Here is a 25,308-nt window from a genome sequence, read left to right as displayed (position 1 = left end):
TACCTTGGTTCTGTCCATGGCCCTTTATTTGTCTCGATGCAATGCCTTCCATTTCACATAATAAACACGCGCCAATTCCTTAGCAGAAGAATGCGTCCCTCTCTCTTTTAAAAATTGTCTTCGCATTTCTCTGGTATCCCTTTGTTTGCAGACCTTAGAAATCCTCTCCTTTTTTTCCTGGTGTTGTGCATCTTACGGTTTTCTTTTCATGGCATGATCGATCACTATTTCGAAAGGGCGCGCTTATTCGTCTCGTTCCCGCTAAACTGTGATGAAATTTAACTCCAAGATCGCGGTTCCTGTGACTTATGTATGAGCCCGCATTTCCATTTCATGATAGTTATAATTACCAAATTCAAACAGGCAGCGGCTTATCGCAAAACAATAGAAAACTTTCGCTGACCGGAAATGCATGTACAATTAGCAGATATGGTGATTAGTTTGTAAAATTGGTGCATAGGGCGCAGAAAGGCAGAGGAGTCACATCTGACAAGAGTCAGACCAATGATTTCTTCACCGTGCAACTGCAGTGAAATTCGCGCAAGTCGATCGGAGGGGGACATTGGGGTTTGCGGTATTGCGGTAAGTCGAACGTGTGGTAAATAAAATAAAATGAATGAAAAATAAAAACAAAACAAATCTCCTGTACGTCAGTTGTAGAGCATCCGAACTAGTAATTGAAAGGCCTTGGGTTTGACTCCTGATAGGAGCACTCGAATTTCTTTTTTTTTTTTGCGAGTACATGTATGTCTGTTTCACTTTCTTGAACAATACATCATTAATAATAATAATAATAATAATAATAATAATAATAATAATAATAATAATAGTAACAGTAATAATAATAATAATAATAATAATAATAATAATAATAATAATAATATCCACTTCCTTATTACAAAACTATTTTACAAGGCTACAAAGTTAAAAGATTAAAACCAAACCAAAAAGGAAGTGAAGCAAAACTATTATACAATAACACGGGTTTCAAAGACATTTTCATCGTCCTCAACCTTAAAGACAAAAACATTCACAGATCACATGTGGTCTAAAAAGAGGACTGTTCTGGCAGTGTTGATTAGATCGGGGAAACCAGGAGAAATGTGGAGATACGAATCGATGAACATTCAAACCCCTCTAGGTCTAATGACTTTGAACCTGCCTATCACCTATAGTCCGGGGGATAAGCGACAAAAAAATCACAGAATTGTTCAAACAGTGATACAATTTATTTACAATTTTTATTGACCTCTTACTGGGAGTTACAAGATACAAATTATTGTACAATAAAATATACTGATATGACAACGTGAGTTTTCGTTTTTTTTTTTTTTTCAGTGTGCTATTTCCAGTCGTCTTCATTATCTAACGCACTAAAATCAAGGATATAATCACGCAACAGATCCACTGCTTCAAGGTCGTTTGGCTTTCAATCATTCATTGGGACAAACGCACTCGTAGATTGACTTGTCTTGCAAAACAACAACCACTCACTCTTCCCTGCGGATAAATGAAAGCCAACGCCGAAAAGCAAATGACGAGTTGCCCAAATACAGAATGCCGCGGAAAGTGGCATGTGGCGCCAAGTCTTTTTTTGGCGCCAAAATTTCTCGATCTATTCACCTCTGTAGATTGTAATATTTTACACATATTTTTATCGGCTAAATATCGCTGATAAATCGCCTTTTAGAATTAAAAAAAACCCGTTCCCTTCATGCACACAGAAAAGAGCGGAGACATTTATATACGCCAGCACTCAGATATTTTTCTTAAAGATTAAAAAAAATTCAAACTGCTGATGATGAAATATGAACACACATTTGAGCATTGCGGGTCACTTAATTTTTAGATGGAAGATTGTTCTGGCCTAAATGCTCCAATAGAAACCAATGGTATTCCACGTAGAAATACAAAATAATTGGTCTTTTCGACAAGGAGTTGCTGCCATATACCCTGAGTAAAAATTATGTTTTCTTGTAAACTATTGAATAAAGCTAAAAACCTATTTCTAACAAAATTAAATTTCACCGAAAAAAAAAAACAAACAACAACAAACAAACATTGAATTTACTTGAAACAGTGACAAACACGAATACAAAAACATCAAAAAAAAAAAAAAAAAAAAAAACAAAGCGATAATATCGTAAAGCAAAGCCAAAAATTGGACAACCTTGAATAACGTTCCTAACGAAAATGCAATGCAAATAACTTGATTAAATCACCATAATTACATTTAACACAACTAAGCATTGTTTGAGTTTATCGCTGACCTAGCCAAAAATATAACTTCACAATTCTATTTTACAGCCTTGTTCGCTTAATATTCCAATTCAATCTAAAAAAACCAAACACATCCATTCTTAAATACGACACGAAATATTGTCAAGTGGTCAAATCACAACAATTTTATCACGATATATATAAAACCACGTTAGTCACGGGATTGCTAATAATTCTTGAAAGAACAAAGGAATGCCTTAAGTCAGTTAAGAGTCATAAATATTTCGCCTACAAAATTGAATACTACTGCTGGTCTCCTTCGCGAGGTTCTTTCCTTTGTCACGAAACGCTTCTGAAGCATTGCGTGACAAACAAATGAAGAACTAAGCACGAAGACGCCATACTACTGTTACACTGTGTTACAGTGACTAAACCACAAATTCGATTGGAGGCCAGTAAATTCTTCAACGACAAAACGTTTGAAAAACTTTCGTCAAAAATTTATATCTTAACTTTTTCAACACTACAGCAAATATGCTTTCACTGTATACGACTTCGAACAACAAATTCCTACTTTTGCACCTGCGAGGCTTTCAAGGAGAAAAACTCACATCACAAAAATAAAAAATGACAAATGATTTCCATTTTCACTGACTTTTTTCCCCCGAATTTGTAAAACTCTATTAAGAGAATCCACAAATGGCTAACATTTCAACAGCCAATAGCCAAAAAACTTGTCAAATTGATTCACATCAAACATAATTTTTTAGAAATTAAGACTCGATGGAGCGTCATGTAACGTTTTGTTTTTTGTTCTGATGCTTGTCACTCCATTTAATATTGATCACGTGCACACCTGATGACCTAGCCGTGTCACATCTTAAACATGAACTCAATACAACGCTAGGGCATGTTTCCCTTGACGTGAGAAGCCAAAAGGCTGATTTTTTTTTTCTTTTTTCTTTTTTTTTTTTTTATCGCAGCCTACAAAGAGAAAAAATTTCACACGATCCTTCTCAAAAGATTAAATTTAGACCGAAGCGTTCATTTTCCTGAAACACCTGAACGGATTTTTCATTGAAAGCCTAAACCACTGGCCGACACTGAAAATGAAATTTTTAAAAAAATTGCAACACGAAAGTCAAACACATCCAGTCAGACTGGCCCTAATCAAACACACGATAAAAATAAAAAAAGAAAGCGATAAAACGCCTAAAACAAAAAACCCCGTACTTAACCACTCGGTTGGATTCCCTGATCTAGCCTATGGGACACAGAAACACGCTTTGACCAATAATCAGTTACACAAAAGACTGCTTAATGAACAGTGGTGTCATCACTTTACTCCTGCACCCGGATGTCCCCATTGCCTGATGTTATCTTTGATGCATCGATGACCTCATCATTATTAGCCAATGGGGACCCACAAGACCCACGGAAGCTGCTTAGCCCGCTGAATGCATCGAGCTCTCCAGAGATGTCACTTCCGGCCTGGCTACTGAAGCCCCCCTGCCTCATGGGGGCCCCCGGGAGATCACACTGGGGTATGGCTTCATAATGCACCTGGGGTCAGGAAAATAACCCGGCAGCCTGGCGCGCGGCCTTGAGGTCATTGTAGGCCAGTTCCTCGGCAAGTTTGCGATCATCTCTTTCCTGTTTTTCCCTATCCTGCTGCTGCAGGAGGCTTCTACGCTCCTGAAGCAGCCGCCTGTGTTCCTCCTTCGTTTTCTTCTTTTTCTCAGCTTCGCTCTCGAGGCTGTCAATAGTAAGGCCGTGATGGGAGGCGTCCTGTAAGAAATGGATCGCATGAGTATCGAGTATAAAGGATAGAGTCGAGAATCGCATGCGAATGCAGGATCGAGTCGCGAATCAAGACTCGAAGCAGACAGTCAACTGTCAAACCGTACTGAAAATCGTCAAAACCAACGCGGGCAGTGAGATCAAAAACTAACATTGATGTTTATCAACCTGTACACGGTGGTTCTAACTTTTGAGTTTGTGGATGAGTCCCTGAAGTGTAACCACTGTGACTGAGATGAAAGCTACTGAGCAAGAGTGTCCTGAGACCCTTTTCATTATGCTGTACACAATGCTTCTAACTTTTGATACCCTGGAGGAAGCCCTTATGATCATGACTATTCATTTGAATCAAGCAGTACTAAAGTGTATCAATAGTTGTTCAGATAGGGATGAAGACATAGCAGACTAGAAACACCACTCTGACATTTTAAATTGATGTTTTCACCACCGGAAAATGCAGCATAAAACAAGCAGTTTTTGAACATGTAGCAGTCAACCATCTTACCTGTGCCAACCAGCTCTGCTCATTCCCTTGGTCTCCAGTCTCACGTGTCTGTAACAGCTCACTACCAAGTATTGCATCTGGGGGGCTTCCACGCTCCAACTCCTGAAGAGTCTGAGCATACTGCTCATTTTTATTTATTTGGCCTTCTTTCCTAACAAATATAAACAAGCACTTAGCACCTTTTGCAGGTAACATAAAGGGGGGACATGGATGGCCCAATGGTGAGAACACTCGCCTTCCACCAGTGTGGCTCGGGTTTGATTCCCAGAGTTAACACCATATGTGGGTTGAGTTTGTTGCTAGTTGTTTCCCTTGCTCCTAGGGTTTTCCACCCTTCATAAAGACCAACGTTTTCAGATTCCAATTAGATCAGGAAACAATGGACAGAATAGCCACTCTCAGCATTTCCCCTGAAATCCTATATGAGCTACTGCAGTTAACTTGAAGAGGGTAACTTTTGCTGTTGTAAAGTTTTTGCTATTGAGCACTTTGTGTTATATGCTTCAAGGTAGTTTCTGTGGACAAAACTATAAAGTGCTGAGCAGTACTGACTAGCATGAAATGTTCGATTTGTGATATTCAGCAAATTCACCCAAATTGAAGGATTTTTCAAACAACCTCAATGAGAGAAAAAGGCCTAAGCATTTCTGTTCTATACATGTACAAGCTAATGTGAACATGTACATCTTCAAATCAAATTAACCCTAAAATGCGTATTGCACACTGCAGAAGAAATTCTGGTCACTTTCTCCTGATAGAGAATAGGGACCTTCCGATTTTACTACACCTACGACTTTTGAAATCTAGTTTGTGTGGTTCAAATAACCATATGTCCCATTAATCTTGTTTCTTGGACCTCCTTATGTGCTGGTGAACTACCGGAATTAGTAACAGTTCTGGGGAATGTGATTAGTCTGAAATTTGAAAGTCATACTTGTACTCAATCTCGTACTCTTACTCTGATGTGAAGGTCCCTAATGTTGCGAGATGAAACGGCTGGAATACACAAGAATTCAAGGAAGCATTGAAGAGGAATGAATGGTACATGTACCACATGACACAATAACCACCCATCTAATTTAAGTGTTTTTTTGGAATCACACAATAATACTGCCATACTACTAAGAGGACCTTTTTCCTACCTGGAAAAGTCATCCAAGTCAACATATGGTGGCCAGAGCTTGCAAACCTAAATGGAGGCAAACAATCATAAAATATTACTTGATTGCTTCACTACAGGTTTACTGAATTTCATTTTGTAGTTAAGGCGATAACTCAGAAGTAATTGACAATCAGTCAAAAACAAAGCAAAGGCCATTATGTCTTATTGATGAAGTTAAAACACATACAGGTGTGTACAGTCAAACTTGGTCATGCTAAGGACTAAAATAGCCATACATGGCATGTTATACTAATGGGTTAACAACAAGGAAAACTGGTAATATTTGTTTGGGCTCAAAAAAGCAGTGATAAATTCTCCATAAGAAAGTGCAACTGGCAGCCATAATCAGCAATGTAGTATGTTGATCAGGAGGTGCAGATCTAGAAACAAAACAACCACCAGTTTTGAGCACTAAAAGATTAATGTGCTAGCCCATAGGGATGTCTCAAAACACCCTCCCCACACATCCGCACTAAGGGAAATTTTTAAATTTAACACTTTGCGAAGATGCCATTTTCTGGGATTTTGGGTCATCAGTTCAAGTGATTTGAGTTTTACAAACCAGAAAATAACATCTGTTTCAGCAATGTCAATGTTATTATGTTATGCACTGTAAAAGCTCTATTTAGCCACCAAGGCGCTTCTTAAGGACTAATTTTCTACAAACAAGCCTACATGTACCTCGTTTACATGGTAAGGTCCCCATATTGGTGCAGTGTTTGGGGGTGGGGGCAGAGCATTGTTGCCATCTACAAAGTTTCCCCAGATGACACCATATTGCCACTCCACAGGGGACTGTTGCCTAGGTGACAAACTGGAGTTTGATGATCGGCTGGCAGCAGGAGAGTGGCTGAGTGGGGAGCCACTGCTGACCCCACTGCTTGCACTGGACAGTGTGGTGTCCTTCCTGCTGGGCATACCAGACTCAAGGGGATCCCAGTTAGCAGGGTCACAGCTCCGAGGAGATGATGAATCAGTCTGCTAAGGAAATACCACATTGTATAATAATCATTATTAAAAACTGGATCATTGGATAATGTAATTACAGGGTTTTAATTGGCTTAGTGTCAAAGGGATAACAACCATCAATATCACCATTCCACGTTCAATAAATAAGCAGACAAAACAAAAACACGACCACATTGTTTGGCATGATGGGGGACGCATCCCCTGCGGTTGGCATGACAAACAACTTATAGGGTTAACCCTCTCCTGCCGGTAACCCACTAGCCTTTCCTGCCCGAGGGAAATGTCAAATTTTTCTAAATTGCTAACTATGGAGAGATGGGAGACCACATGTCATATACCATTTAAAAGGTATTTTCTGGGGGTGTGCTATAAATCACACCAACAGAGATGAAGGAGGTCACATATTAGAGTGAGAAAACTCCAAAACGAAAGAAGAAAAACATTGAAAATTTCCCTATTCGTTGTATATACTGGGTATCCCCCTAAACTATAGCTTAATGTACAGCTCTCAGTCAATTGCTTGTTGTCAGATATCAGCTGGACGTACAAAGGAAAAGAAAATCCAAAAGTTTGTGGGGTGGTAAATAAAGTCTCATATAGGAGGGGGGCATGATTTTATGCCTTCAATTTGTAGATCTTTCCAAGATCTTTTGGTTGTGCAAATTTCACACAAATTGACCAAATGTTGTGCTCATTATTGCGTCTTGTGCCATATGGCACTTTTGGGCGGGAAAGGGTTAAAGAAAAAAATAGTACCCCCTGGTATCTATGATGTGGTTTACCGCTTCTACAATTTTTCAAATGTTTCAATTTGATGCACTTACAGACTCTGACAATATCTCCTGGACAGAACTTTCTATGCATTAAAAACTGCAAATTAAGCTACAATTTGGGGGTAGATCTATCCCATGAAATGATCAGTGAAATTTTGTAATTTTTCATTTTGACGTTTGGAACTACATGTATTTCTGTCAAAGACCTGACTTCCTTCAGTTATCTTGACATGAGAAACAAATTTCACTCATGAAGACCTTTTAAATGAAGGTCTGAGGGCATAACCGACTTATGTCGAATTTTAGCGCGGCTTTCGATTTCGCATGGATTTGTCCGAATTTTGGCTCTCCCTGGTTTGGAAAACATTTCGCGGTTTTACAATCGTGGACAAAACTCCTTGAGAAAACCAAACACGAACAGAACAAAAACCACTTGCTTACTAATCTCCCTCACACCCCCTCCCCCTATGCATCGAGAACCGAACACAGACAGCCAAAAAACCACTCACTTACTGTTTCTCCCTTCATAATTCTACAACAGGTACTTCTCCCTCCCCCCCTCCCCCTTATGCAATGTTGATGTGGGCAGTGATGCTTGCCTGGAAACTGTTCGTGACCCAAAAGACAACATTGAGTCCGGGGGAGGGGGAGGGGTATTTGATAGTTTGCTTGTCTACAAGTGAACGCGCTTGGAAGGCAAATTTTTGATAGGTTTTGTCCACATCAGACTCGTTTTCCAAATTATCGGTAGGCTAAAAGTTTCCACTGTCCACGAGCCGTGTTTAGTCGCACCAGTTGTTGTTTCTATAAGTAACGTTTGAGATGATATCATGGTTTGCTTTTGCGGGTTGTAACAAGCCCAAAATAGATCAAGGCAGTCGGGATAAACAACTTGCGTATCGTACTGGCTAGTTGGTTTCGCTTTTGTTTGGTGAAGTTTGTAAACGCACCGACATCTATGGATCTTTTGAAAAGTTATGAAATTGAGGAATGCAGTTCACAGGAACTGGTGGAAATGTTGTCCAAAGAATCCCTCCTTGGTAGTGATGACTGTGCCGTGATGAATTTTTCAATTCGATTATCAAATCCCGCGGGAGCATCAGAGACAAATCCCGCCATGTGCAAGGTGTTTTGCAAGCCTTAGTTGTAGTTTGCCAGGCTTGAAATTCGGTATGTAACGATTAACTTGACAATTTCAAAGCAATGATTCAATAAAAGTACGATTAACATAGATTTTCAACGGTTAACACCGACTGCTGGTAAAAAAGAATAGATAGTCTTTACCTTTTAATAGAACTGCCGTTAATCGTTGTTAATCGTTGTTAATCGTTGAAATGGCTACATGTCTTCCTGTTAATCGTGTAGGATGATAGTATTTTGCGTTATGAAGAGTGATATGTCGACAAATGGGACAAAGCTGGATTTTACGCCAGGAAATGGACACATTTTCTCTTGGAGGATGTAACTGTTTACATTTCGGACATTCCTGTCACGTACGTAGTAGTTTGTAACAGAATCAAATAAAAGCGTGACAGCATTCTTTTCGTTGCTCCCACGAAAAACACCGCTTTCGTGTGCCGTGTTTCAAAGACAACGAGTGTATATTGAATACAAGTATTTAATCCTCAGTGCATTGTCCTTTTGGTCATCCAGTGTCTATAATGTTACCGATATATCTTTACAAGATGGTAAAATTTCTCAATGGCATTAATACGAAACACAAAGCGGCGTGAAAAAATACTGGACAATGGTTTTCAATCGAATTGCGGTTCACATGCAAAAGTTTGCACAAATCCGAGCTACATCGAAAAACGGGCTGAAATTCGACATAAGTCGGTTATGCTCCCAGCCCTTCAAATGGTACATCACACATACAAAAATGGCAAAGAAAACAGTACTACATGTACTGTAAGACTGAAATGGGTTAAAGACCCTTGTTGGTGCTTACACCAAGATTTGAAACCACCAACTCCAGTTCTACATGTACGTGAGAATCCCACCCATTCATTTAGTTAGTGAATCCTTTGTAGGGCAAAATCTTTTCACAAGCGCAGAATAATTGAAGGCTTAATGATCCAACAAATTGGAGCCCCAGTGTGAACAAACAAGTCCATTCTTACGATAGCTAAACTGTTCCCATCAGGAATCACCTGAAGCACATACTGTAAAATGTGCATGTAGCGGACAGTCTTTTTACCCTGAAGATAGCTTGATCAATCGAAAATGTTTGGTTTTAATTCTTCTTTTTCTTTTTAGCAGTGTAAAATAGTGCTGTTAAAATAATAATAATAATAACAATAATAATAATAACAACAACAACAACAACAACAGTAATAAACTGTATTAATTACCCTCAGCAGTGATTATAGCAATCATCGTACCCAGAGTCCTCAGGCTCTTTGGCAAGCAGTTAGTCACCAGGAGAGACTCTGGGGACATCGAATTTTATTACCGCAGGATTTCTACGGTAAAACAATGGAAACCGTTAAGGAAAAAAGACCATCAATAAATTTGAATTTTTTTCGATGTCCCCAGAGTCTCTCCTGGTGCCCACCTGCTGACCAAAAAGCCTGAGGACTCTGGGTAGCAGATTGCGATTATAGCACAAGTGCTCCAGTGAGGCTGAGCATTAAACGTTCACAAAGAAATAATGATCTAAATTTAATTGAACAATAACATGATCAACAAATCCCAACTGGAAGGAGGCAGGTCCATCAGCTGGTTATTTACAAGCCTGGCGAATGAGTTAAACTTGGAGCTACTGAGGAACAACTCCAGCTAACATCCAGAGCAGGACTTTAAACCAGGGACCTCTGGATTTCAATTTTTCCAAAATTCAGTTTCTGGTCTTAGAAGACTTCAGATCAGCAGATGCTCAGCCTTGAACCACTGACCAACACACTAAACACTATGGCCCTACACCTCTAAGATGATATACAGCCATTCACATCACTCATCAATCACTTTTACCAATAACTTACCTTCAACTCAAACTCTTCTGAGATGCCAAGATTGAATTTCTTGTTTATTGGACATTCTACATCCAAAGGGAAATTTTTGGGTTCCACACAGACATTACCCACAAACTGGTCGGCTTCACTGCCCAAGTGTTCCAAATGGAACTCAATCACAAACCAAAAACCATGCAAGAGATTTTGAATGATGGTATAGTCAACCTCCTGTTGATAGAAATGTAGGAAATACAGTAACTAATTTTGAAAATCAGTCAAAATCTACCTATCACCAGCTGTTATTTGTTAATAAACATCATTGTTGTTGTTTCCCACAAGAGTCTTGGTTGCAGAAACGAACCGTCAGTGGGCTGCTGTGGCTTATATGCTTCAGAGTAGAGTGAAAGGGCAAAAGCAAGCTGAATTTTTTTCTTCAAGTAATTTTCTACATTTTCTGTTGCTGAGTATTTGACCACGGTGACCATCAGGCAAAGATTGTTTCATTCCTGGCCAACACCCTCAGGTGCAACATAACTCTAAAGAGTATGACTGTGTGATGCAATATTTTGACTGTACACCCTGCAGCAAATTTACATTAGTTTACAATTACATTCAGTTTTGTCCGTCAGGTCATTAGACATCACACCAACGTTAGAAATGATACAAAAAGCTAAAAATAATAACAATATAAGTTAGTACATGTGACTACATACACAATTCTATTTAACTCACTTGGTAATTTTCAGTCGTAAGTTTAAAATGTTCAGGGCATTGATGTTTCAGTGAGATGGCAATGTCTGAGAAGAAACTCAATGGGAAAGTCTGTAACAAGTGATACTTGCTGGCAATTTCTCGATCCTTCACAGTCTATAAAAAATGACCAGAATATCAGGTCAAATTAATGTATTGAAGTCTCCCACTCTCGAAATTTTCTTTTCCTTCTAACCAATTTCATAGTTTTAACTTCAAGATTCTATACTTCATGAGACATATAGTCTGTAAAATTTTACACAGTTTGTTAATTAATTGCCTTGATTTCCTACCATGTTGTAAAAGTGAAGTCCTGTATGTGCCCATTGATCAGAGATTTTTAAAAGAATGACTAAAACGCACTAAAAGAATTGTTCCACGGCCATGGATAGAACTTAAATTTTCATCAATAAAAGCACTTTATTAATTAGTCTACCAATTCGAAAACAGGGGTTACCATACACGTTTATACTTCCTATCAGCTTATTAGCTTGAAACATCAACAGCAGTCCTCAACCACAAATTCTTCTTTAAAACTTACAATAACCACCCTTGCAAAAACAGTCCTATTTTATTTCTATTTTATGGCTATTTTAATCCTATCACACCTATTTTTATGCTATTTTATTCACACTTAATTATATTTTATTTCTATTTTACCTGATAAGGAAAATAGACCATCTATTTTATTTGAGTTTTACTTCTATTTTAAACCTATTTTAAAGCAAGATTGAACCAGGTGGTGTATTTTATTTCTATTTTTTCATAACAAGCTGAAAAATAGCTTGTTCAACAGGCTATTTTAATCCTATTTTAATTTGAAACATCACTGTTGCTCAGTAAAATAGTAATAAATTAGACTGTTTTATTTCTATTTTTCTGCACATAGGATTGACTATGGCCAGTTCCTTTGGAAAATATGAAAAAAATAGGCCATCATAATCCTATTTTATCCATGACAACCTTGAACAAATGACAAAATAGATTTAAAACACTATTTTATTCCTATTTTTGGAGGTAGATTCTATTCCATTGCAAAATATGTATAAAATAGTCTATTTTAATACTGTTTTTTTTCCTATGCATGGTTAACCTATCACATTTTATTCCTATTTTATTCAGCAATTCAAACTTGGCTTACAATGTATGTAAAAATGTAATTTTGAGGCAGCTGTTTTGTACTCACACAAAGCAGAACTTCCACTATACACTGGAATTCATAATTCTCTGAGCTTCTCTCTTGTAAGTTTTCTGAACCATGCATACATAAATGGGCAACTATAATAATTATTAAGACACTGAAAATGCATTTGTGAAAACCACTATTACCTTCAATTAATCTCGAGGTCATTTAATGCCAAAAAGATCAGCAAGTTTTGAATCGTAAATCGTTCAAGTACAATGCTAGCTAGCTTTTTGCAACGGGCAAAAGAACAATGGAGTTACTGCACAGCAACAATGGCAGCCATCTTGGATTTCAGTCAGACTGGGAAGACTGGGCATGAACCAAAGCTATTTTGGTCAGCAGCCATGCCACTGCAGGCTCGCAGAAAAACCGTTTCATTTTAGATTTTAAGCGGGGTTCAAGTTTACAGGCATCTTTCCCCTGGTTTTTTACTTCTGTTAAGCTAAAAATGATGTCTTCAAGCAGCATAATGTGGATGACTACTTAAAGAAAGAGGTATGCTTTGATTTAGTTAGTAATTTTGATGAGAAACTGCATGAAAATGTGTGATTTTATAAATAAATATAGTGTGCTTGGAATGAGTAGATGTGCTTCTTGAAATTTTACTGCTCCAAATTCTAGATTGTTGAGGTAGACATTCCTTATTTATTTTTAATATATTGGTCCTCTGAAAAGAATAAACCATAACTGGCTTCAATAACAGTTGAGATTCACATTACAATCACAAACTATACATTCCTCCAACCTCTAATCATGCCACATACTTTAGAATCTGTGACATTCTGACACTGCAAAGCCAAATCTGAACTGGATTTTCCATAATATTTATAGCCTTCACAAACGTTTTTAAGGAATACTTTGTAGCCAGATTAATATCATGTCTTGGTATAAGCTCAAGACTCGTTGGCCTAATCTTGATTTTGATTCAAGTTGCATGATTAACTTCGTGCATGGAGTACATGTACATGTATAAGTTTATTATTTTTTACATGCACAATCATACACTATACTTTTGTAGCACCATGAGTTAAATTCTGTATACCCTCATATTTTTAATTTACTCGTCATTGTTATGGGGGAAAAGCTCACTGCAATATGTGTCAAAAATCATACTGACAGCCCTGATCAATAAGACAAACTCACTTAAAGTGCACAATTTTCTGTTTTATTACAGACTGTGAAGGCCAATACTCAAGACTGCAGCTTCAGAGTCAAGTCACCAAATCCTAATAAATATAAGCTAAGTCATTTATGACTGTCAGACTCTGTTATTGCATTTGACGTTAGGAGAACTTTTCATGTCGCTTCTAAATCTTTCTACAAGTAGACGCTCTGTGATTTGGGTTTAGTTGCCATCTTGGACTGGCTGACCACTTGCCTTGATTTCATGCAAGAGCTTCAAATCCGGCTGGCTAAGTGAAGTCCCGCGAGTCGATTTTCTGGATAATCAGTACAATAAAAACTATAATTTCACTGGAGATCAAACGCACTTTACCAAGCTATGATTATTAATAGTAACTGATTCAATTTTGTTATGAATCATGAGTTCTGCTGCTACAACTCAGGAACAATTATTACTAAATAAATTTTTTTTAACTTGCCTAATGCAGTATTGGTCATTGCTTGATATCACAGTTGAAAATGGCAAAGTTGCAATCTTTTTTATCAATCCAATCATCTTTCTTATTAGCACTTCCCCTTAAACCTTAACACAATTCTAGACAAAGCCATGTTCTGAATGTTTCTTTCCCGAGAAGTTCATTGTGAAATTGTCTTGCTGTTACTTATAACGTTTGTAGCTCAAGCTGGCTGTGGTATACGGTGTGAATCACAAATTTATAGAGTGTGCAATTCATGTTATTAACCATCCAGATATACATATGTAGGTAGATGAGGAATATAATTATTGATCATTAAATTCATGACATGTAATATTGACAAATACTACCACTAAAACACACCACCTTTGGAAAATCTAGGCTGAGGATCTAGATATGTAATGTTTGAACTGTCACCTACTTTCAACCTATTTTATAGCTATTTTATTGCCCTATTTTAAACCTATTTTAAAGATATTTATGCCCTATTTTTTTGTATTTTATCCCTGTTTTATGTCTATTTTAAACCTATTTATATCCTATTTTCCAATTTTTTTTCCTATTTTATCCCTGTTTTATGTCTATTTTAAACCTATTTAAATCCTATTTTCCAAGTTTTTTCTTCTATTTTAACCCTGTTTTATGTCTATTTTAAGCCTATTTTCTATTCAACATTTGAAATTGCATACACATTTTTCTCTATTTTAAAGCTATTTTAAAGCTATTTTAAAGCTATCTTTTAGGTAGTTATGACTTGCTTGTTGGACTATTTTTTTACTATTTTTTGTTTCAAAATAATAGGTTTAAAATAGGTAAAAAAAATAACTTTAAAATAGTCTTAAAAATAGAGAAAAAATACAAAAAAATAGGAAAAAAATAGCTTAAAAAATACATATAAAATCGATATAAAATAGGCACTATTTTCGTAAGGGCACACAATGTTTAGTGGCCCCCCAATTCAGGCAGGGTTTGAGCCGGGCCGCGCCATTGCGCCAATCCCACACTGCAATTGAAATTGTCCCTTAAAAAAAACGGCCAAGGGGACAATTTGTCTCCTTCAAAATTAAGGGAAAAAACTCGAACGGAAGCAGACACGAAGGGATCCCAGAGATTGCAAGTTAAACAGAATGTGGAAAGTATATTTTACCGCACGTTGTTCCTTCAAAGTTCATTCTCGAGTCACATTTCACAATAGAAAGCTTTTTCGCTACAAATCGAAGCCAGACTGAATCAGAAAAATGATACGGAAGAAGAACAGTGATTTAATCAGGAAGAATCGGATGAGGATCAAAGGAAACCGAGAAAATCACGAACTTTCCAGAAAAGTTGGTTGCGAGACCACACATGGTTGCACTATGAAAAGGAGGCGATGTTCTGCTATTTTTGTCGGAAATCTAAGAAGACAACCCCTTTGTATCGGCAGAAGGGTGTACAAATTTTAGAACCTCAACTCTGCAAAGACATAAAGACTGTTAAGAGCATGAGGATGCTGTCAATGAAGAAGCTATGAGGGATACATTCAGCAACACACAGCGCCATGCTCTTAGAGAACAATCGCAAGCCATCCTCAGAGCAATGAGAGCCCTCTACTGGCTGGCCAAAGAGGACATAATGACAGTCAAATATGACTCACTACTCAATTTTCTGGATGAAGTTGGCCTCGAAAGTGTTAAGAATCTTCGAGTGGGAGGAAATGCTACCTATCATTCTCATCAAAGTGTGGAAGGTATGCAAGATGCTATTGCTACTGTTCTGAAGTCTAACATTGACAAACTAGGGTTAGGGACTTTGATGTTCGGGCTAGAACCAACAGAAGAATTAGTACATGTACGTCTACCAGTAATTAAGAAAGGAATTGAAGTTTACAAGGGGATGCCGAGACGAGATTCTGCTGTGAAATGTTTTGAAGTATAAAGTATAGTCATTGATCCTCTGTTTAAATATGACGAGAAAAAAAAGTATTGACACTAATAACTTAACTTTTCTTGTTTGTGTTGATCACTGTTCTTGTATTACAAGGATCAGCTAAAAAAAAAGTTTTTGTTGGCTTGCCTGTATCAATGTAAAAAAACTGTTGAATAAAAATTAATTTATCTGTCCCCCTAAAAATAAAAATGTCCCCCAAAATTTTAGCCAAGGGGACAAATTGTCCCCCAGTGATCAATTCCTAGCTCAAACCCTGTTCAGGAGTCAAGAATGCAATATCTTGTGCTTTAAATCACAATAGATGGCATGCTAGTCTTAAGCACAGGATTTACAGCCCTGGCCCCAGTTGTTCAAAGAACTTTATTAGTCTACCAATTCGAAAACAGGGGATACCATACAAGTTTACACTTCCTCTCAGCTTAATTACCTTGCACACCAACAGCAGTCCTAAACCACAAATTCGTCTTTATAACTTACAATAACCACACAATGTTTAGTGGGCCCCCCAATTCAGGAGTCAAGAATGCAATATTTTGTGCTTTAAATCACAATAGATGGCATGCTAGTCTTAAACACAGGATTTACTGCCCTGGCCCCAGTTGTTCAAAGAACGGATAACTTTATCCACTGGATAAGTTGCTATCCAGCAGAGCAAATATACTCCAACCAATTCTTTTGCAAAGTTTTCCACGCAATCCCATTCTTAAATTTGACATATGCTTCTACTCTAAGACTATTCACAAATTATACATGTAGGACTATCATGAAAATCTTGCACACATTTTACAGTATCTGCCAGAACTATCCAGTGGATAAAATTATCCACCCTTTGAACAACTACATGTAGGACCAGCTGTTTTAAAACTGAACATTGTCGGGGTAACAAAACACTTTGAGCTGCAAACCAACTGAAGTATTCTTCCCTAAGGAAGAGAAAAACTAAATGTGAAGTGAAAAGGAAGCAACACGACAACACAATACTGAATCTAAATGTGACCACTGACTCTTCAATCCTCTGGTTATAAGACAATTAGTCAAATCATGAGTCCAACAGGAAGCACAAAATTACCTTAAAGGTAGCATCATCTTGATCATGTCTCATTATCACAATCTGCAGGTACCACACTTGTCCAGCAACTGCCCTTGATGCAAAAACTGCAATCTGAACTTGAATTTCCTCCTGGTAATAATAATGTAAATTAAATATCAATACTTACAGCCAGTATTGCGATTGGTCAAAGAAATAACCTCAGACATTTTCAAACACAAATACTTCACATGATCTAATTAATGAATATTAAATACAGTTATTAAAAACACTGAGTTAAAGTTCTCTTCACTGTTAGTATTAATATTATTATAAAGCTGCCGGGATTTTCAGCAGTTTACATACATGTAATTTATGCAGTATATTATCAATGAAGCTTGCTGAGGTTACCCAAGTGCATTGTCAGAAATAGTTTGATAGTACATTACTTGCAAAAAATTTCGGACGATTTTAATTTCGGACAAAAAAAGTGTCCGAAAATAAAACCGTCCGAAATTTTTAAGCGTCCGAAATTTAAAGCGTCCGAAATTTTTACAGTATAGTATAAAACTTTAAAAGTACTTTCTGGGCGACAGCATCACATATTCAAAGCCAATGTACATGATATGTTTAGAATTCAGATTAGGCGGCTTTGCTCAGTCGTTCTTTTAATCACTGGAAAGGTAAGCATTTGAGACACTGCTTGAGTCATAAGCTTGATTGGGTTTGTGTTATTTTCTCGTTGGTGTATCCGGCTGTAAAACCTTGAAGATACAGTAAAACTATCCTTTTCAAAGATTTTATTTCAGTCTAATTCATGTTTTTTAGTCGTAAATTTACTTTGGGCATGTTTCAGCGCAGTGTCCGGAATGTTTGTCCAAAAATTGTCCGAAATGAGGGAAAAAGTGTCCGAAAATTAAACAACCGAAATTTTAACGTCCGATTGCAAGTAATGTAGTCAATGTTTTTAGACAAAAGTACAAGTATGTACATGTATATACATGCCCAATATGTATCCTACTCACTGGTTTAGAAAGTCCTATACTCCTTACAGCCATCTGGGAGTCTGAAAAAAGACATTTAATTAGATGAGCTACTGGACTAGTTAAAATCAAACACTGATTTGAAGTACATGTAAACTATTACAATTATTAATAGTACATGTAAGAATGGCACAAAACTTTAAGGTCTGAATATCCAAGAACAATAATTAGCTTGAATATATGCTTTGAGCATTTTTTCCTAAACCTCTTTATTTTTCCCAAGGCATGAAATTTCCCAACCTCGTTCCCAGGGCCTCTCCTCTTCACGTCCCAGGGAGCGAGAGAGGAGAGATCGTGGTTGGGGCTGGTCACGTGTCTCCCAGAATCTGGGAGATTACAAATAAATGACTGGAGAGAGGGGTGGTTGAGTGTCAGTTTGCCTATACTAAATGTACCGGAGATGGGAAAACATGCCCCAGTCAAGTCAACTTGCGATTCGCGTGTGTTTCAAAGGTCATGTCAAGTGGTCATTCAGAAACCCCTAAAAAGGTATATAAAGCGAGGGAATCTGTGAATGTGAGCTGCTATCGACATTGTAAAGCAGTTGGAGATACAAGTCATTGGCGAAATCTTTACAGCAAAGGGAATCGACTACTTCTGGTGGTAGCCGAGGAGCTTTATGGCCACGCACTTCCACAAAGTGAATTTTTGCCACATCTACTTTTAGAGTCGTCAAGTCCATGATCTCTGAAAGTCAGGCATTGTTAAGGTCAAGCGGTGCATCGAGGAGTCATCCTCCGCGCCGCATTTGACGGCCAGGAAAGAATCAAACGTGCCTGGAAATGTATCTTGGAGCCATTGTAGTCGCAGACTAAATTAACACCATCAACTGGAACAAAGGTTATTTCGTTATTGTTTTACAACGATTACAGTATTTCAAAAGTGTCTTCTTTGTTCACTAAAAAGATCCGTGAAATATTTACCATCTACATGTTGTTATACCGTACATCCTCCTTCCGAAAGTGTTCTGCTTATGTGCTATTTCCTGTGTATTGTTTGTTGTTGCAACCCTGCTAACAGAGCATTTCTTTCTTGCAAATCTTTCAGCATGTGCGTGGTCGTTCGCGTCTCTAGTATTTTGCATCGTTGGTTTGTTTACGTCCCGAGAGAAAAGGGGACGTAAACAAACCAACGACGCTAAATACCGAACGACTGCGCTTATGCTAAAATATTTTCCAGAAAGAAACGCTCTGTTAGCAGCGTATTTGCTGCAGAATGTCCTTTCAGAACAGTTAGACATAGGCCCGATTCCTTTCAAGTTTCCTTCCTTAGTTCTTCAGATCTGATCTTTCATCAGCACATTCAAAGCTAGAATAAACCACGATTACAACTCCATGAATTGAAGGGGAAGGCGCTGTTTGTCCACGGATAATTTAGTCATGTATAAACAGTGATTTTCCAAAGTACAGCGCTTCGAGACAACGAACTTTATTAAGCTTTCAGATTAATGCTACAATGGCTCGCAAAATGAAGACTACTGAAAAACATAGCCAGTTGAATGAGTTTTCGCGTGGGCTTCGCACAGCAAAGCGGAAGTCTTGTTTCGGAGTGGACAATAAATCTTGACAAAAAATAGCAAGTGAAGGACTCCTCCCTGGGTCTAATTTTTCTCTGGGAGACACGTGACCAGCCCCAACCAGGGTCTCCCCTCTCTCACTCCCTGGGACGTGAAGAGGAGAGACCCTGCGAATGAGGTTGGAAATTTCCGCCAATAAATTCTTCCTACTACCAATCCTCTTGCCAAGACTGTCTTTTTGCCACAGCATTTGATCAAAATGCACTTACATGATTGTACTCTTCTAAACAAAGCTTTATCTCTTAAAGGCATTATTTGTCTTTGTGATGTAATCTCATAATAATTATTGTGGTCTGATAGCACTTGCTCTTTTATTAAAGGTGATGCCATAAACAAGAAAAGGAAGGTACCCATAAGGACATACCAGACTTAAGTCCAGTTGAGTTTTACAAATATACGAGGCATGTGAACTGTGGGTCAAGGCAATGGCAAACCTAAACTTACATATATAGAGAAATACATTATTATTTTAATCTTTAGCTACTGCTTATCACTACAGTCAATGCTTTAAACTCCATCAATACAATGAGTGCTTAACCGTAATCAAAGTTGTCAGCACTTAACCCTACATGTTCAATTGAGTGCTTAACCTTAATTGCTATTTTCAGTGCTTTGGGCCCACAGTAATTGGCGCTAGCTGTTGTGGTCACCCTGCCTTAACCCAGTAATTGTTTATTTTCTGTTTCATGTTGTTATGTTCTGTTTATAGTCTTAAGTTTGAAGGCGAAGTCAAATAAATAAGTAAAATAAAAAAATACCTGACTGATAACTCAACTCATGACACTTATAAAACAAGTTTTCTCGGCTTGCATCCCTCACTGGCTCGCAGTTAGTTAAAAACCCAGTACAGGTGATCATAAGAATAATTTCATTTTTTTTTCTTTATCTTTGAATGAGACAAGTGGGTTAACTGCCAATATAAACCACAGCAGTACATGTAGATATGAGTGTGTAAAGATGATTGTTTAGAACACATTTCTTTATACATGTAGAGAATAGCAGAAGAAAAAGACAACCAGCATGCTTCTTAATAAGCCCCACATGCATGCTTCCAAGTGACTGGGCCTGTGAGTCATTTCCAGGTTGAGGGCTTGACTGAACAGAGCACATTATTCAATTAATCAAGGACATTAATTATGATTAGGCCAAGGGGAACACAAAGAATAGATCTATAAAAAATCAACTGTGAGCCAACTCGTGAATGCGGAAGAGGATAGTGGTAACGCGGTACTTGTTAGTCCAGCAATTCAACAAATTAGCATATTGGTAATAAATAAACATTAGTATTTACACAACTTGCAAGTTGTAAAGAAACAGCATCCTGTTAGTCTAGAATAGTTAGAATGTCTAATCAATGAATACAATTTACTAAACAAAATACGTGTAAAGGTCTAAAAGTTTCAAAATGTTAGATGAAATTCCATTCTCGCGTAACTTGGGTGAATTTGCTTGCGAGGACATGTGTTTGTTTACAGGGCAGCACTAAAATTATAAAAGCCATAATCCAGAAAACAGAAACCGGAATCCGGAATCCAGAATCAGAAACTATAATGAATACGGTTAGGAATATTTAATGGCGAAATACATGACTTGGGGTAAAAAATACAGAATAAAAAACTCATATCACTTGTTGGCATATATGAAAGGACTCTTTATAAAGGAAGCAATGTCCTATGGGACAGAGAGAGACAACATAGAGGTGACTCGGAGACAACATTAATTGCTTCACACCGCACAGATGGCGGACTTTCCAATTAAGAGGTGGTTAGTTGCGTGAATACATATCTTCTGCCTCTTTTGTTTCGTCTATTTTCCGGACATCCCGCTTCAACTTGTTTTGATAGAGTCTTAATAGAGTTACAAAGCAAAACATAGAGGTGACTTATAGACTATGAAATTAGTTTTCTTAAGTTCATGGGCGATCAGTTTTAAACCCGTGAGAAACACTTACTTTTCATTGGCAGGAAATAATGACTTAATTAATTAGTTTTATTCTCTGGTGTCACCTATCGAAAAATATCAAATTTACATTTGACAAGGACGTTTCTTTGAACTAAACATTCACTTTTTCACTAGCAGTAAATGTTTTATTTTCATATTGTAGTTTCCGATTCCAGATTCCAGATTTTCCTTTCCAGTTACTGTTTTCCTGATTCTGGCTTTTAGTGCTGCCCTTGTTTACACAACATTATTCCTAGTTGCCAAGTTTCCTCAATAAAAATAGGAAATATACAAAAAGCTTTCCTTAATAAACAAAAATTTACTCAGATAGGTCTTAACTTGTTATGCATTGTAGCCCTAAGAGCAAAAGTGTATAATTTTCGCCGCGAGACACCTTGCAAGCGATTTGAAGTCAATTTTGAAGCGAATTTATCAGAGCATGTTTTTCAAACATTTTGCAAGAACTGTTCGGAAAATGAAAAATCAGTCTATTAGAATAGTATTTCAGTACAAACTCACATTAGAACCTGTAATAATATTATTTGTGTGTTATATTCCTAGAAGCACTTGAACGTTACCAAAGTCCGCAGATTAAAAGTTGATTTGAGATCCACCTGCTCATCAGGTTGATAAAACCACAAATCGAAGAAAAATGACTTTGCCGCTAATGCATGATTTTCCCCTGTTAAAGCTGTTAACCATTCCTTAGAAGTTCCTCTTTTGATTCACCGTTTTCAACATCTCAAAATTGGAAAATTTTCGGACCAATGTCCGAGTAAAATTTCCCTACATTATGATAACTCATTTACTGTGCATTCATGAAAGTTAACAACCCGCCGACCAAGTGAAAATCCCCAGATCGCAATAACTCGTTCTTGCACATGCCTGCATTCATGAGTCAAAAATGGTACAAATTTACAATCAAACATGCCAAATTAGATTTCACCATGGACAGCCAAGTCAGACGTGACTAGATAATTATATCAACCTGGTATTCAGAGTCCTCACATGGTCTGAACACTAAATAAATTATTTTGTTGTGATTGTGAATTTACATGAGTTAGTGCAACTGTCACACATTTAAGCTGTTGAATCTTCCTAAAGGCTTTCTCTTTTCACTGTTAAATCTGCAAAGGCCATGCAGCCTTTTCTTTCGAAAACTGGATATAATTTGCCAACATGAAAATTCACAAGTGAAGAATTGCAGCTTTTGAAACTTGGTTAGGAAATCTAATCTTTCCTGGCAGTGACAAAAGTGTTTTAAAAGTGTTATCATCATTTCTTTTTTATTTACTTATTAAGTGTTGTAAACATTTACAAATGTTGCCCACATCAAAATAACCCGACTAATTGTGAGCAACAATTTGTTAAGTGTTTTCTTCAATAATAAATAATTGTTATTGTTATTGTTATTGTTATTGTATAGTCATACTTTGTACAATTATGCAAATTTTATAGTACTTTGAAATCACTTACAGTGTAGCTCTGCACAAAAAAATCACCTTTTGATTTCTCTTGCAAAATCAGTCACCTCTAATATATTAATTAATCTCCGAGAAAGATGGTAAATATCAAGGCAAGCATTAAGACTTATATTTTTGGAGAAATGCAACTCAGATTACCTGTTTAATTGCTATTTGAAATTCAAAATTAGAATTTAGAAGGCCGAATAAATCAGATGAAAATGTTCATATAAGCTCATATAATGCTCACACAGCCACAAGGTAACATGTATTATTTAACAGGATTTTAATAAAGTTCTTACCTCACTGTCACATATACATGTAAGTATTTTCGTATTCATTCACAAACCACATCGTCCATAATTGCTTCGTCTGTGTCTTCAGTAGGGGAAAATCATCTTCGTCAGCAAATCGAAATTCTCCATTATTTTCACCTTTTCCTGAGTCAATGTCGAGCACAGAATCATCTCTTCCAGCCACTATCTTTAAATCTCCGCTTTGGATTCGTGAAGCGTAAGAAAAAGTCTCAAAACTCGACCAAATTCAACCAAAACAGCCGACGTTTGCAAAATGGCGCCAAATGTGGTTACACAGTAGTTGCCAGTCCCTAATCAGTGGTGGTTGGACACGGTCCGCAAAGCATGCTGGGGCGAGTTGTCGGTTCGAGCTCAGTTGAAACAAACCTTCCTGCTGTGCGGATCTCAGGGAATGACAAATTTTCGCTTCAAAAAGGCAGAAAATCGGTTAATTCGGCAATTTATTCGATAAGTTTTCTCCGATTACCGTTACCGCACATCGACTGACTAATTTAACGCTCAAAACGTTGGTTTTACACGGCGATCGATCGATCGAAAGCCGGTACAGCCCAAACTGCTCCATGTGACGCTCCTTGTACTGATTACCACTTCCATACAATTCAATTGCAAAACCAATCCTGTCGTCCTTCTATGAAATCGTACCTTTTGAATTATAATGTATGATCACGGGCTCGAAAATCTGGCATTGAAACATTCAGAGTTCATAACTACTGGAATCCTATTCTGGTGGAAATAGCCGAATATTATAATACGAAATGAGGTAAACAAGGATAGGGAAATGAAGATTTTCACAGATTTGCTGGATAGGAATTTTGTTTTATCATTCTGTATACTGGTTGTCAATGAGACTGGGACATGGAAAAAAGCTCTCACAAAAGTTCATCTTGCAAGAGTCCTAGATTTTAGCCACTAAAATATATGTTTGATATAATGAGTTCTTCAATAATTGTTTTATTACATCACATGTTGCATGAGGGAAATGAAAACATCAAATTGATTTTGAATGAAATAAGTCAAAAAAACCTTGTAAACATTACCAAATACTTTATTTTCTTTTACTGGGCAGACCTTTACTTTGTATGAAAGACAGTGTATTGGATCAAGGCGAGGTGCATGCTCCCTCTTTTATATATTCAAACATCAATACACAAAACAATGTTATGGAGATTATGTACATTAGTACCCTCAAACATAGAGAGTGTGAAAGCGAAATAGTAAGGTGGTAAGGAATCACAAATGAACAATAAAAATTCAGGGTAAGTACAAATAGCTGCTCCAAAATGATTACTCGTTCCCATAGTCTAACATACTATGATAGCACACAATATAAAAATATTGACTTAACAAACGTTTTCCCCCCTCCCCCCCCCCCCCCTTTCCCATTACTACAATGGTTCAGTCTTATGAAAAGCTCCAAAAAACCTGTGAGCAATATCCTCTTTGATCTTGGAAGATTTTTAGTTCAGTATAACAAGACAGACTACCAACTATCAAATCTATGTTTTTTATGTTATTTTAATAATAACAATCATATTAATAATGAAAACTGCTGCACATATTGCATATGTAATTAATATAATTAATAACTTGGCAAAGGGGCACAGTATTATAGTCACACTAGATGTCCTCCTCTCCTTTACATGGGGAACTCTGCTCACAAGGCATGCCCCCCACTCATAAACTATGGGCCTGCTTACATCGAAGTGTATCTTGTACACCAATGTGAAGGTGGATGACTCGACATAGTTTGCAGGGCATATCAGAGATTTCAGCCACTGACAACAGTCAATTACAACTGAGATCAAACTTGGCAAAGGGGCACAGTATCATAGTCACACCAGATGCCCCCCTCTCCTTTACATGTACTTGTCACTTTAAATCTACAACATATGATCAAATAATTATGTAACTGGATATTTGGAGAAATATTGAAATACAAATTTGAGGGGAACTCTGCTCACAAGGCATGCCCCCCACTCATAAACTAAGGGCCTGTTTACATCGAAGTGTACCTTGTACACCAATTTGAAGGTGGATGACTCGACATAGTTTGCAGAGCATACCAGAGATTTCAGCCACTGACAACAGTCAAGTGCAATAT

General features: G+C 37.4%; 2 protein-coding genes across 4 annotated transcripts in view; both read right to left on the bottom strand.

The window, feature by feature from the left end:
* LOC146485098 (uncharacterized) overlaps positions 1–298 on the bottom strand; it is a 12,274-nt gene extending 11,976 nt beyond the window's left edge. The window contains exon 1 of the mRNA XM_085103728.1: positions 4–298. Within this exon, the coding sequence (XP_084959854.1) occupies positions 4–52 (49 nt within the window). The 5' untranslated portion in view covers positions 53–298. The remainder of the gene's footprint in view (positions 1–3) is intronic.
* A 941-nt stretch (positions 299–1,239) lies between these two features.
* Positions 1,240–23,479, bottom strand: LOC146485097 (uncharacterized). Of its 3 annotated transcripts, none has more exons than XM_085104054.1 (9): positions 23,193–23,479; positions 17,893–17,933; positions 16,910–17,020; positions 11,113–11,247; positions 10,411–10,608; positions 6,369–6,668; positions 5,668–5,714; positions 4,526–4,676; positions 1,240–4,008 (listed from the first exon to the last, which is right to left on the bottom strand). In XM_085104054.1, exons 2-9 carry the CDS (start codon positions 17,923–17,925, stop codon positions 3,790–3,792), a joined length of 1,194 nt encoding a protein of 397 aa, XP_084960180.1. In that variant the 5' UTR covers positions 17,926–17,933; positions 23,193–23,479; the 3' UTR covers positions 1,240–3,789. The 3 variants fall into 3 exon arrangements, with proteins under 3 accessions (XP_084960180.1, XP_084960181.1, XP_084960182.1); XM_085104055.1 differs by having other exon boundaries at positions 6,369–6,665; XM_085104056.1 differs by lacking the exon at positions 11,113–11,247.
* Between the last annotated feature and the right edge of the window lie 1,829 nt (positions 23,480–25,308).

This window comes from Pavona decussata, unplaced genomic scaffold, assembly GCF_977016875.1.
Source record: "Pavona decussata unplaced genomic scaffold, jaPavDecu1.1 SCAFFOLD_28, whole genome shotgun sequence".
NCBI lineage: Eukaryota > Metazoa > Cnidaria > Anthozoa > Scleractinia > Agariciidae > Pavona > Pavona decussata.
The sequence above is the reverse complement of the archived record's forward strand: the minus strand, read 5'-3'. Positions and strand labels throughout refer to the sequence as shown.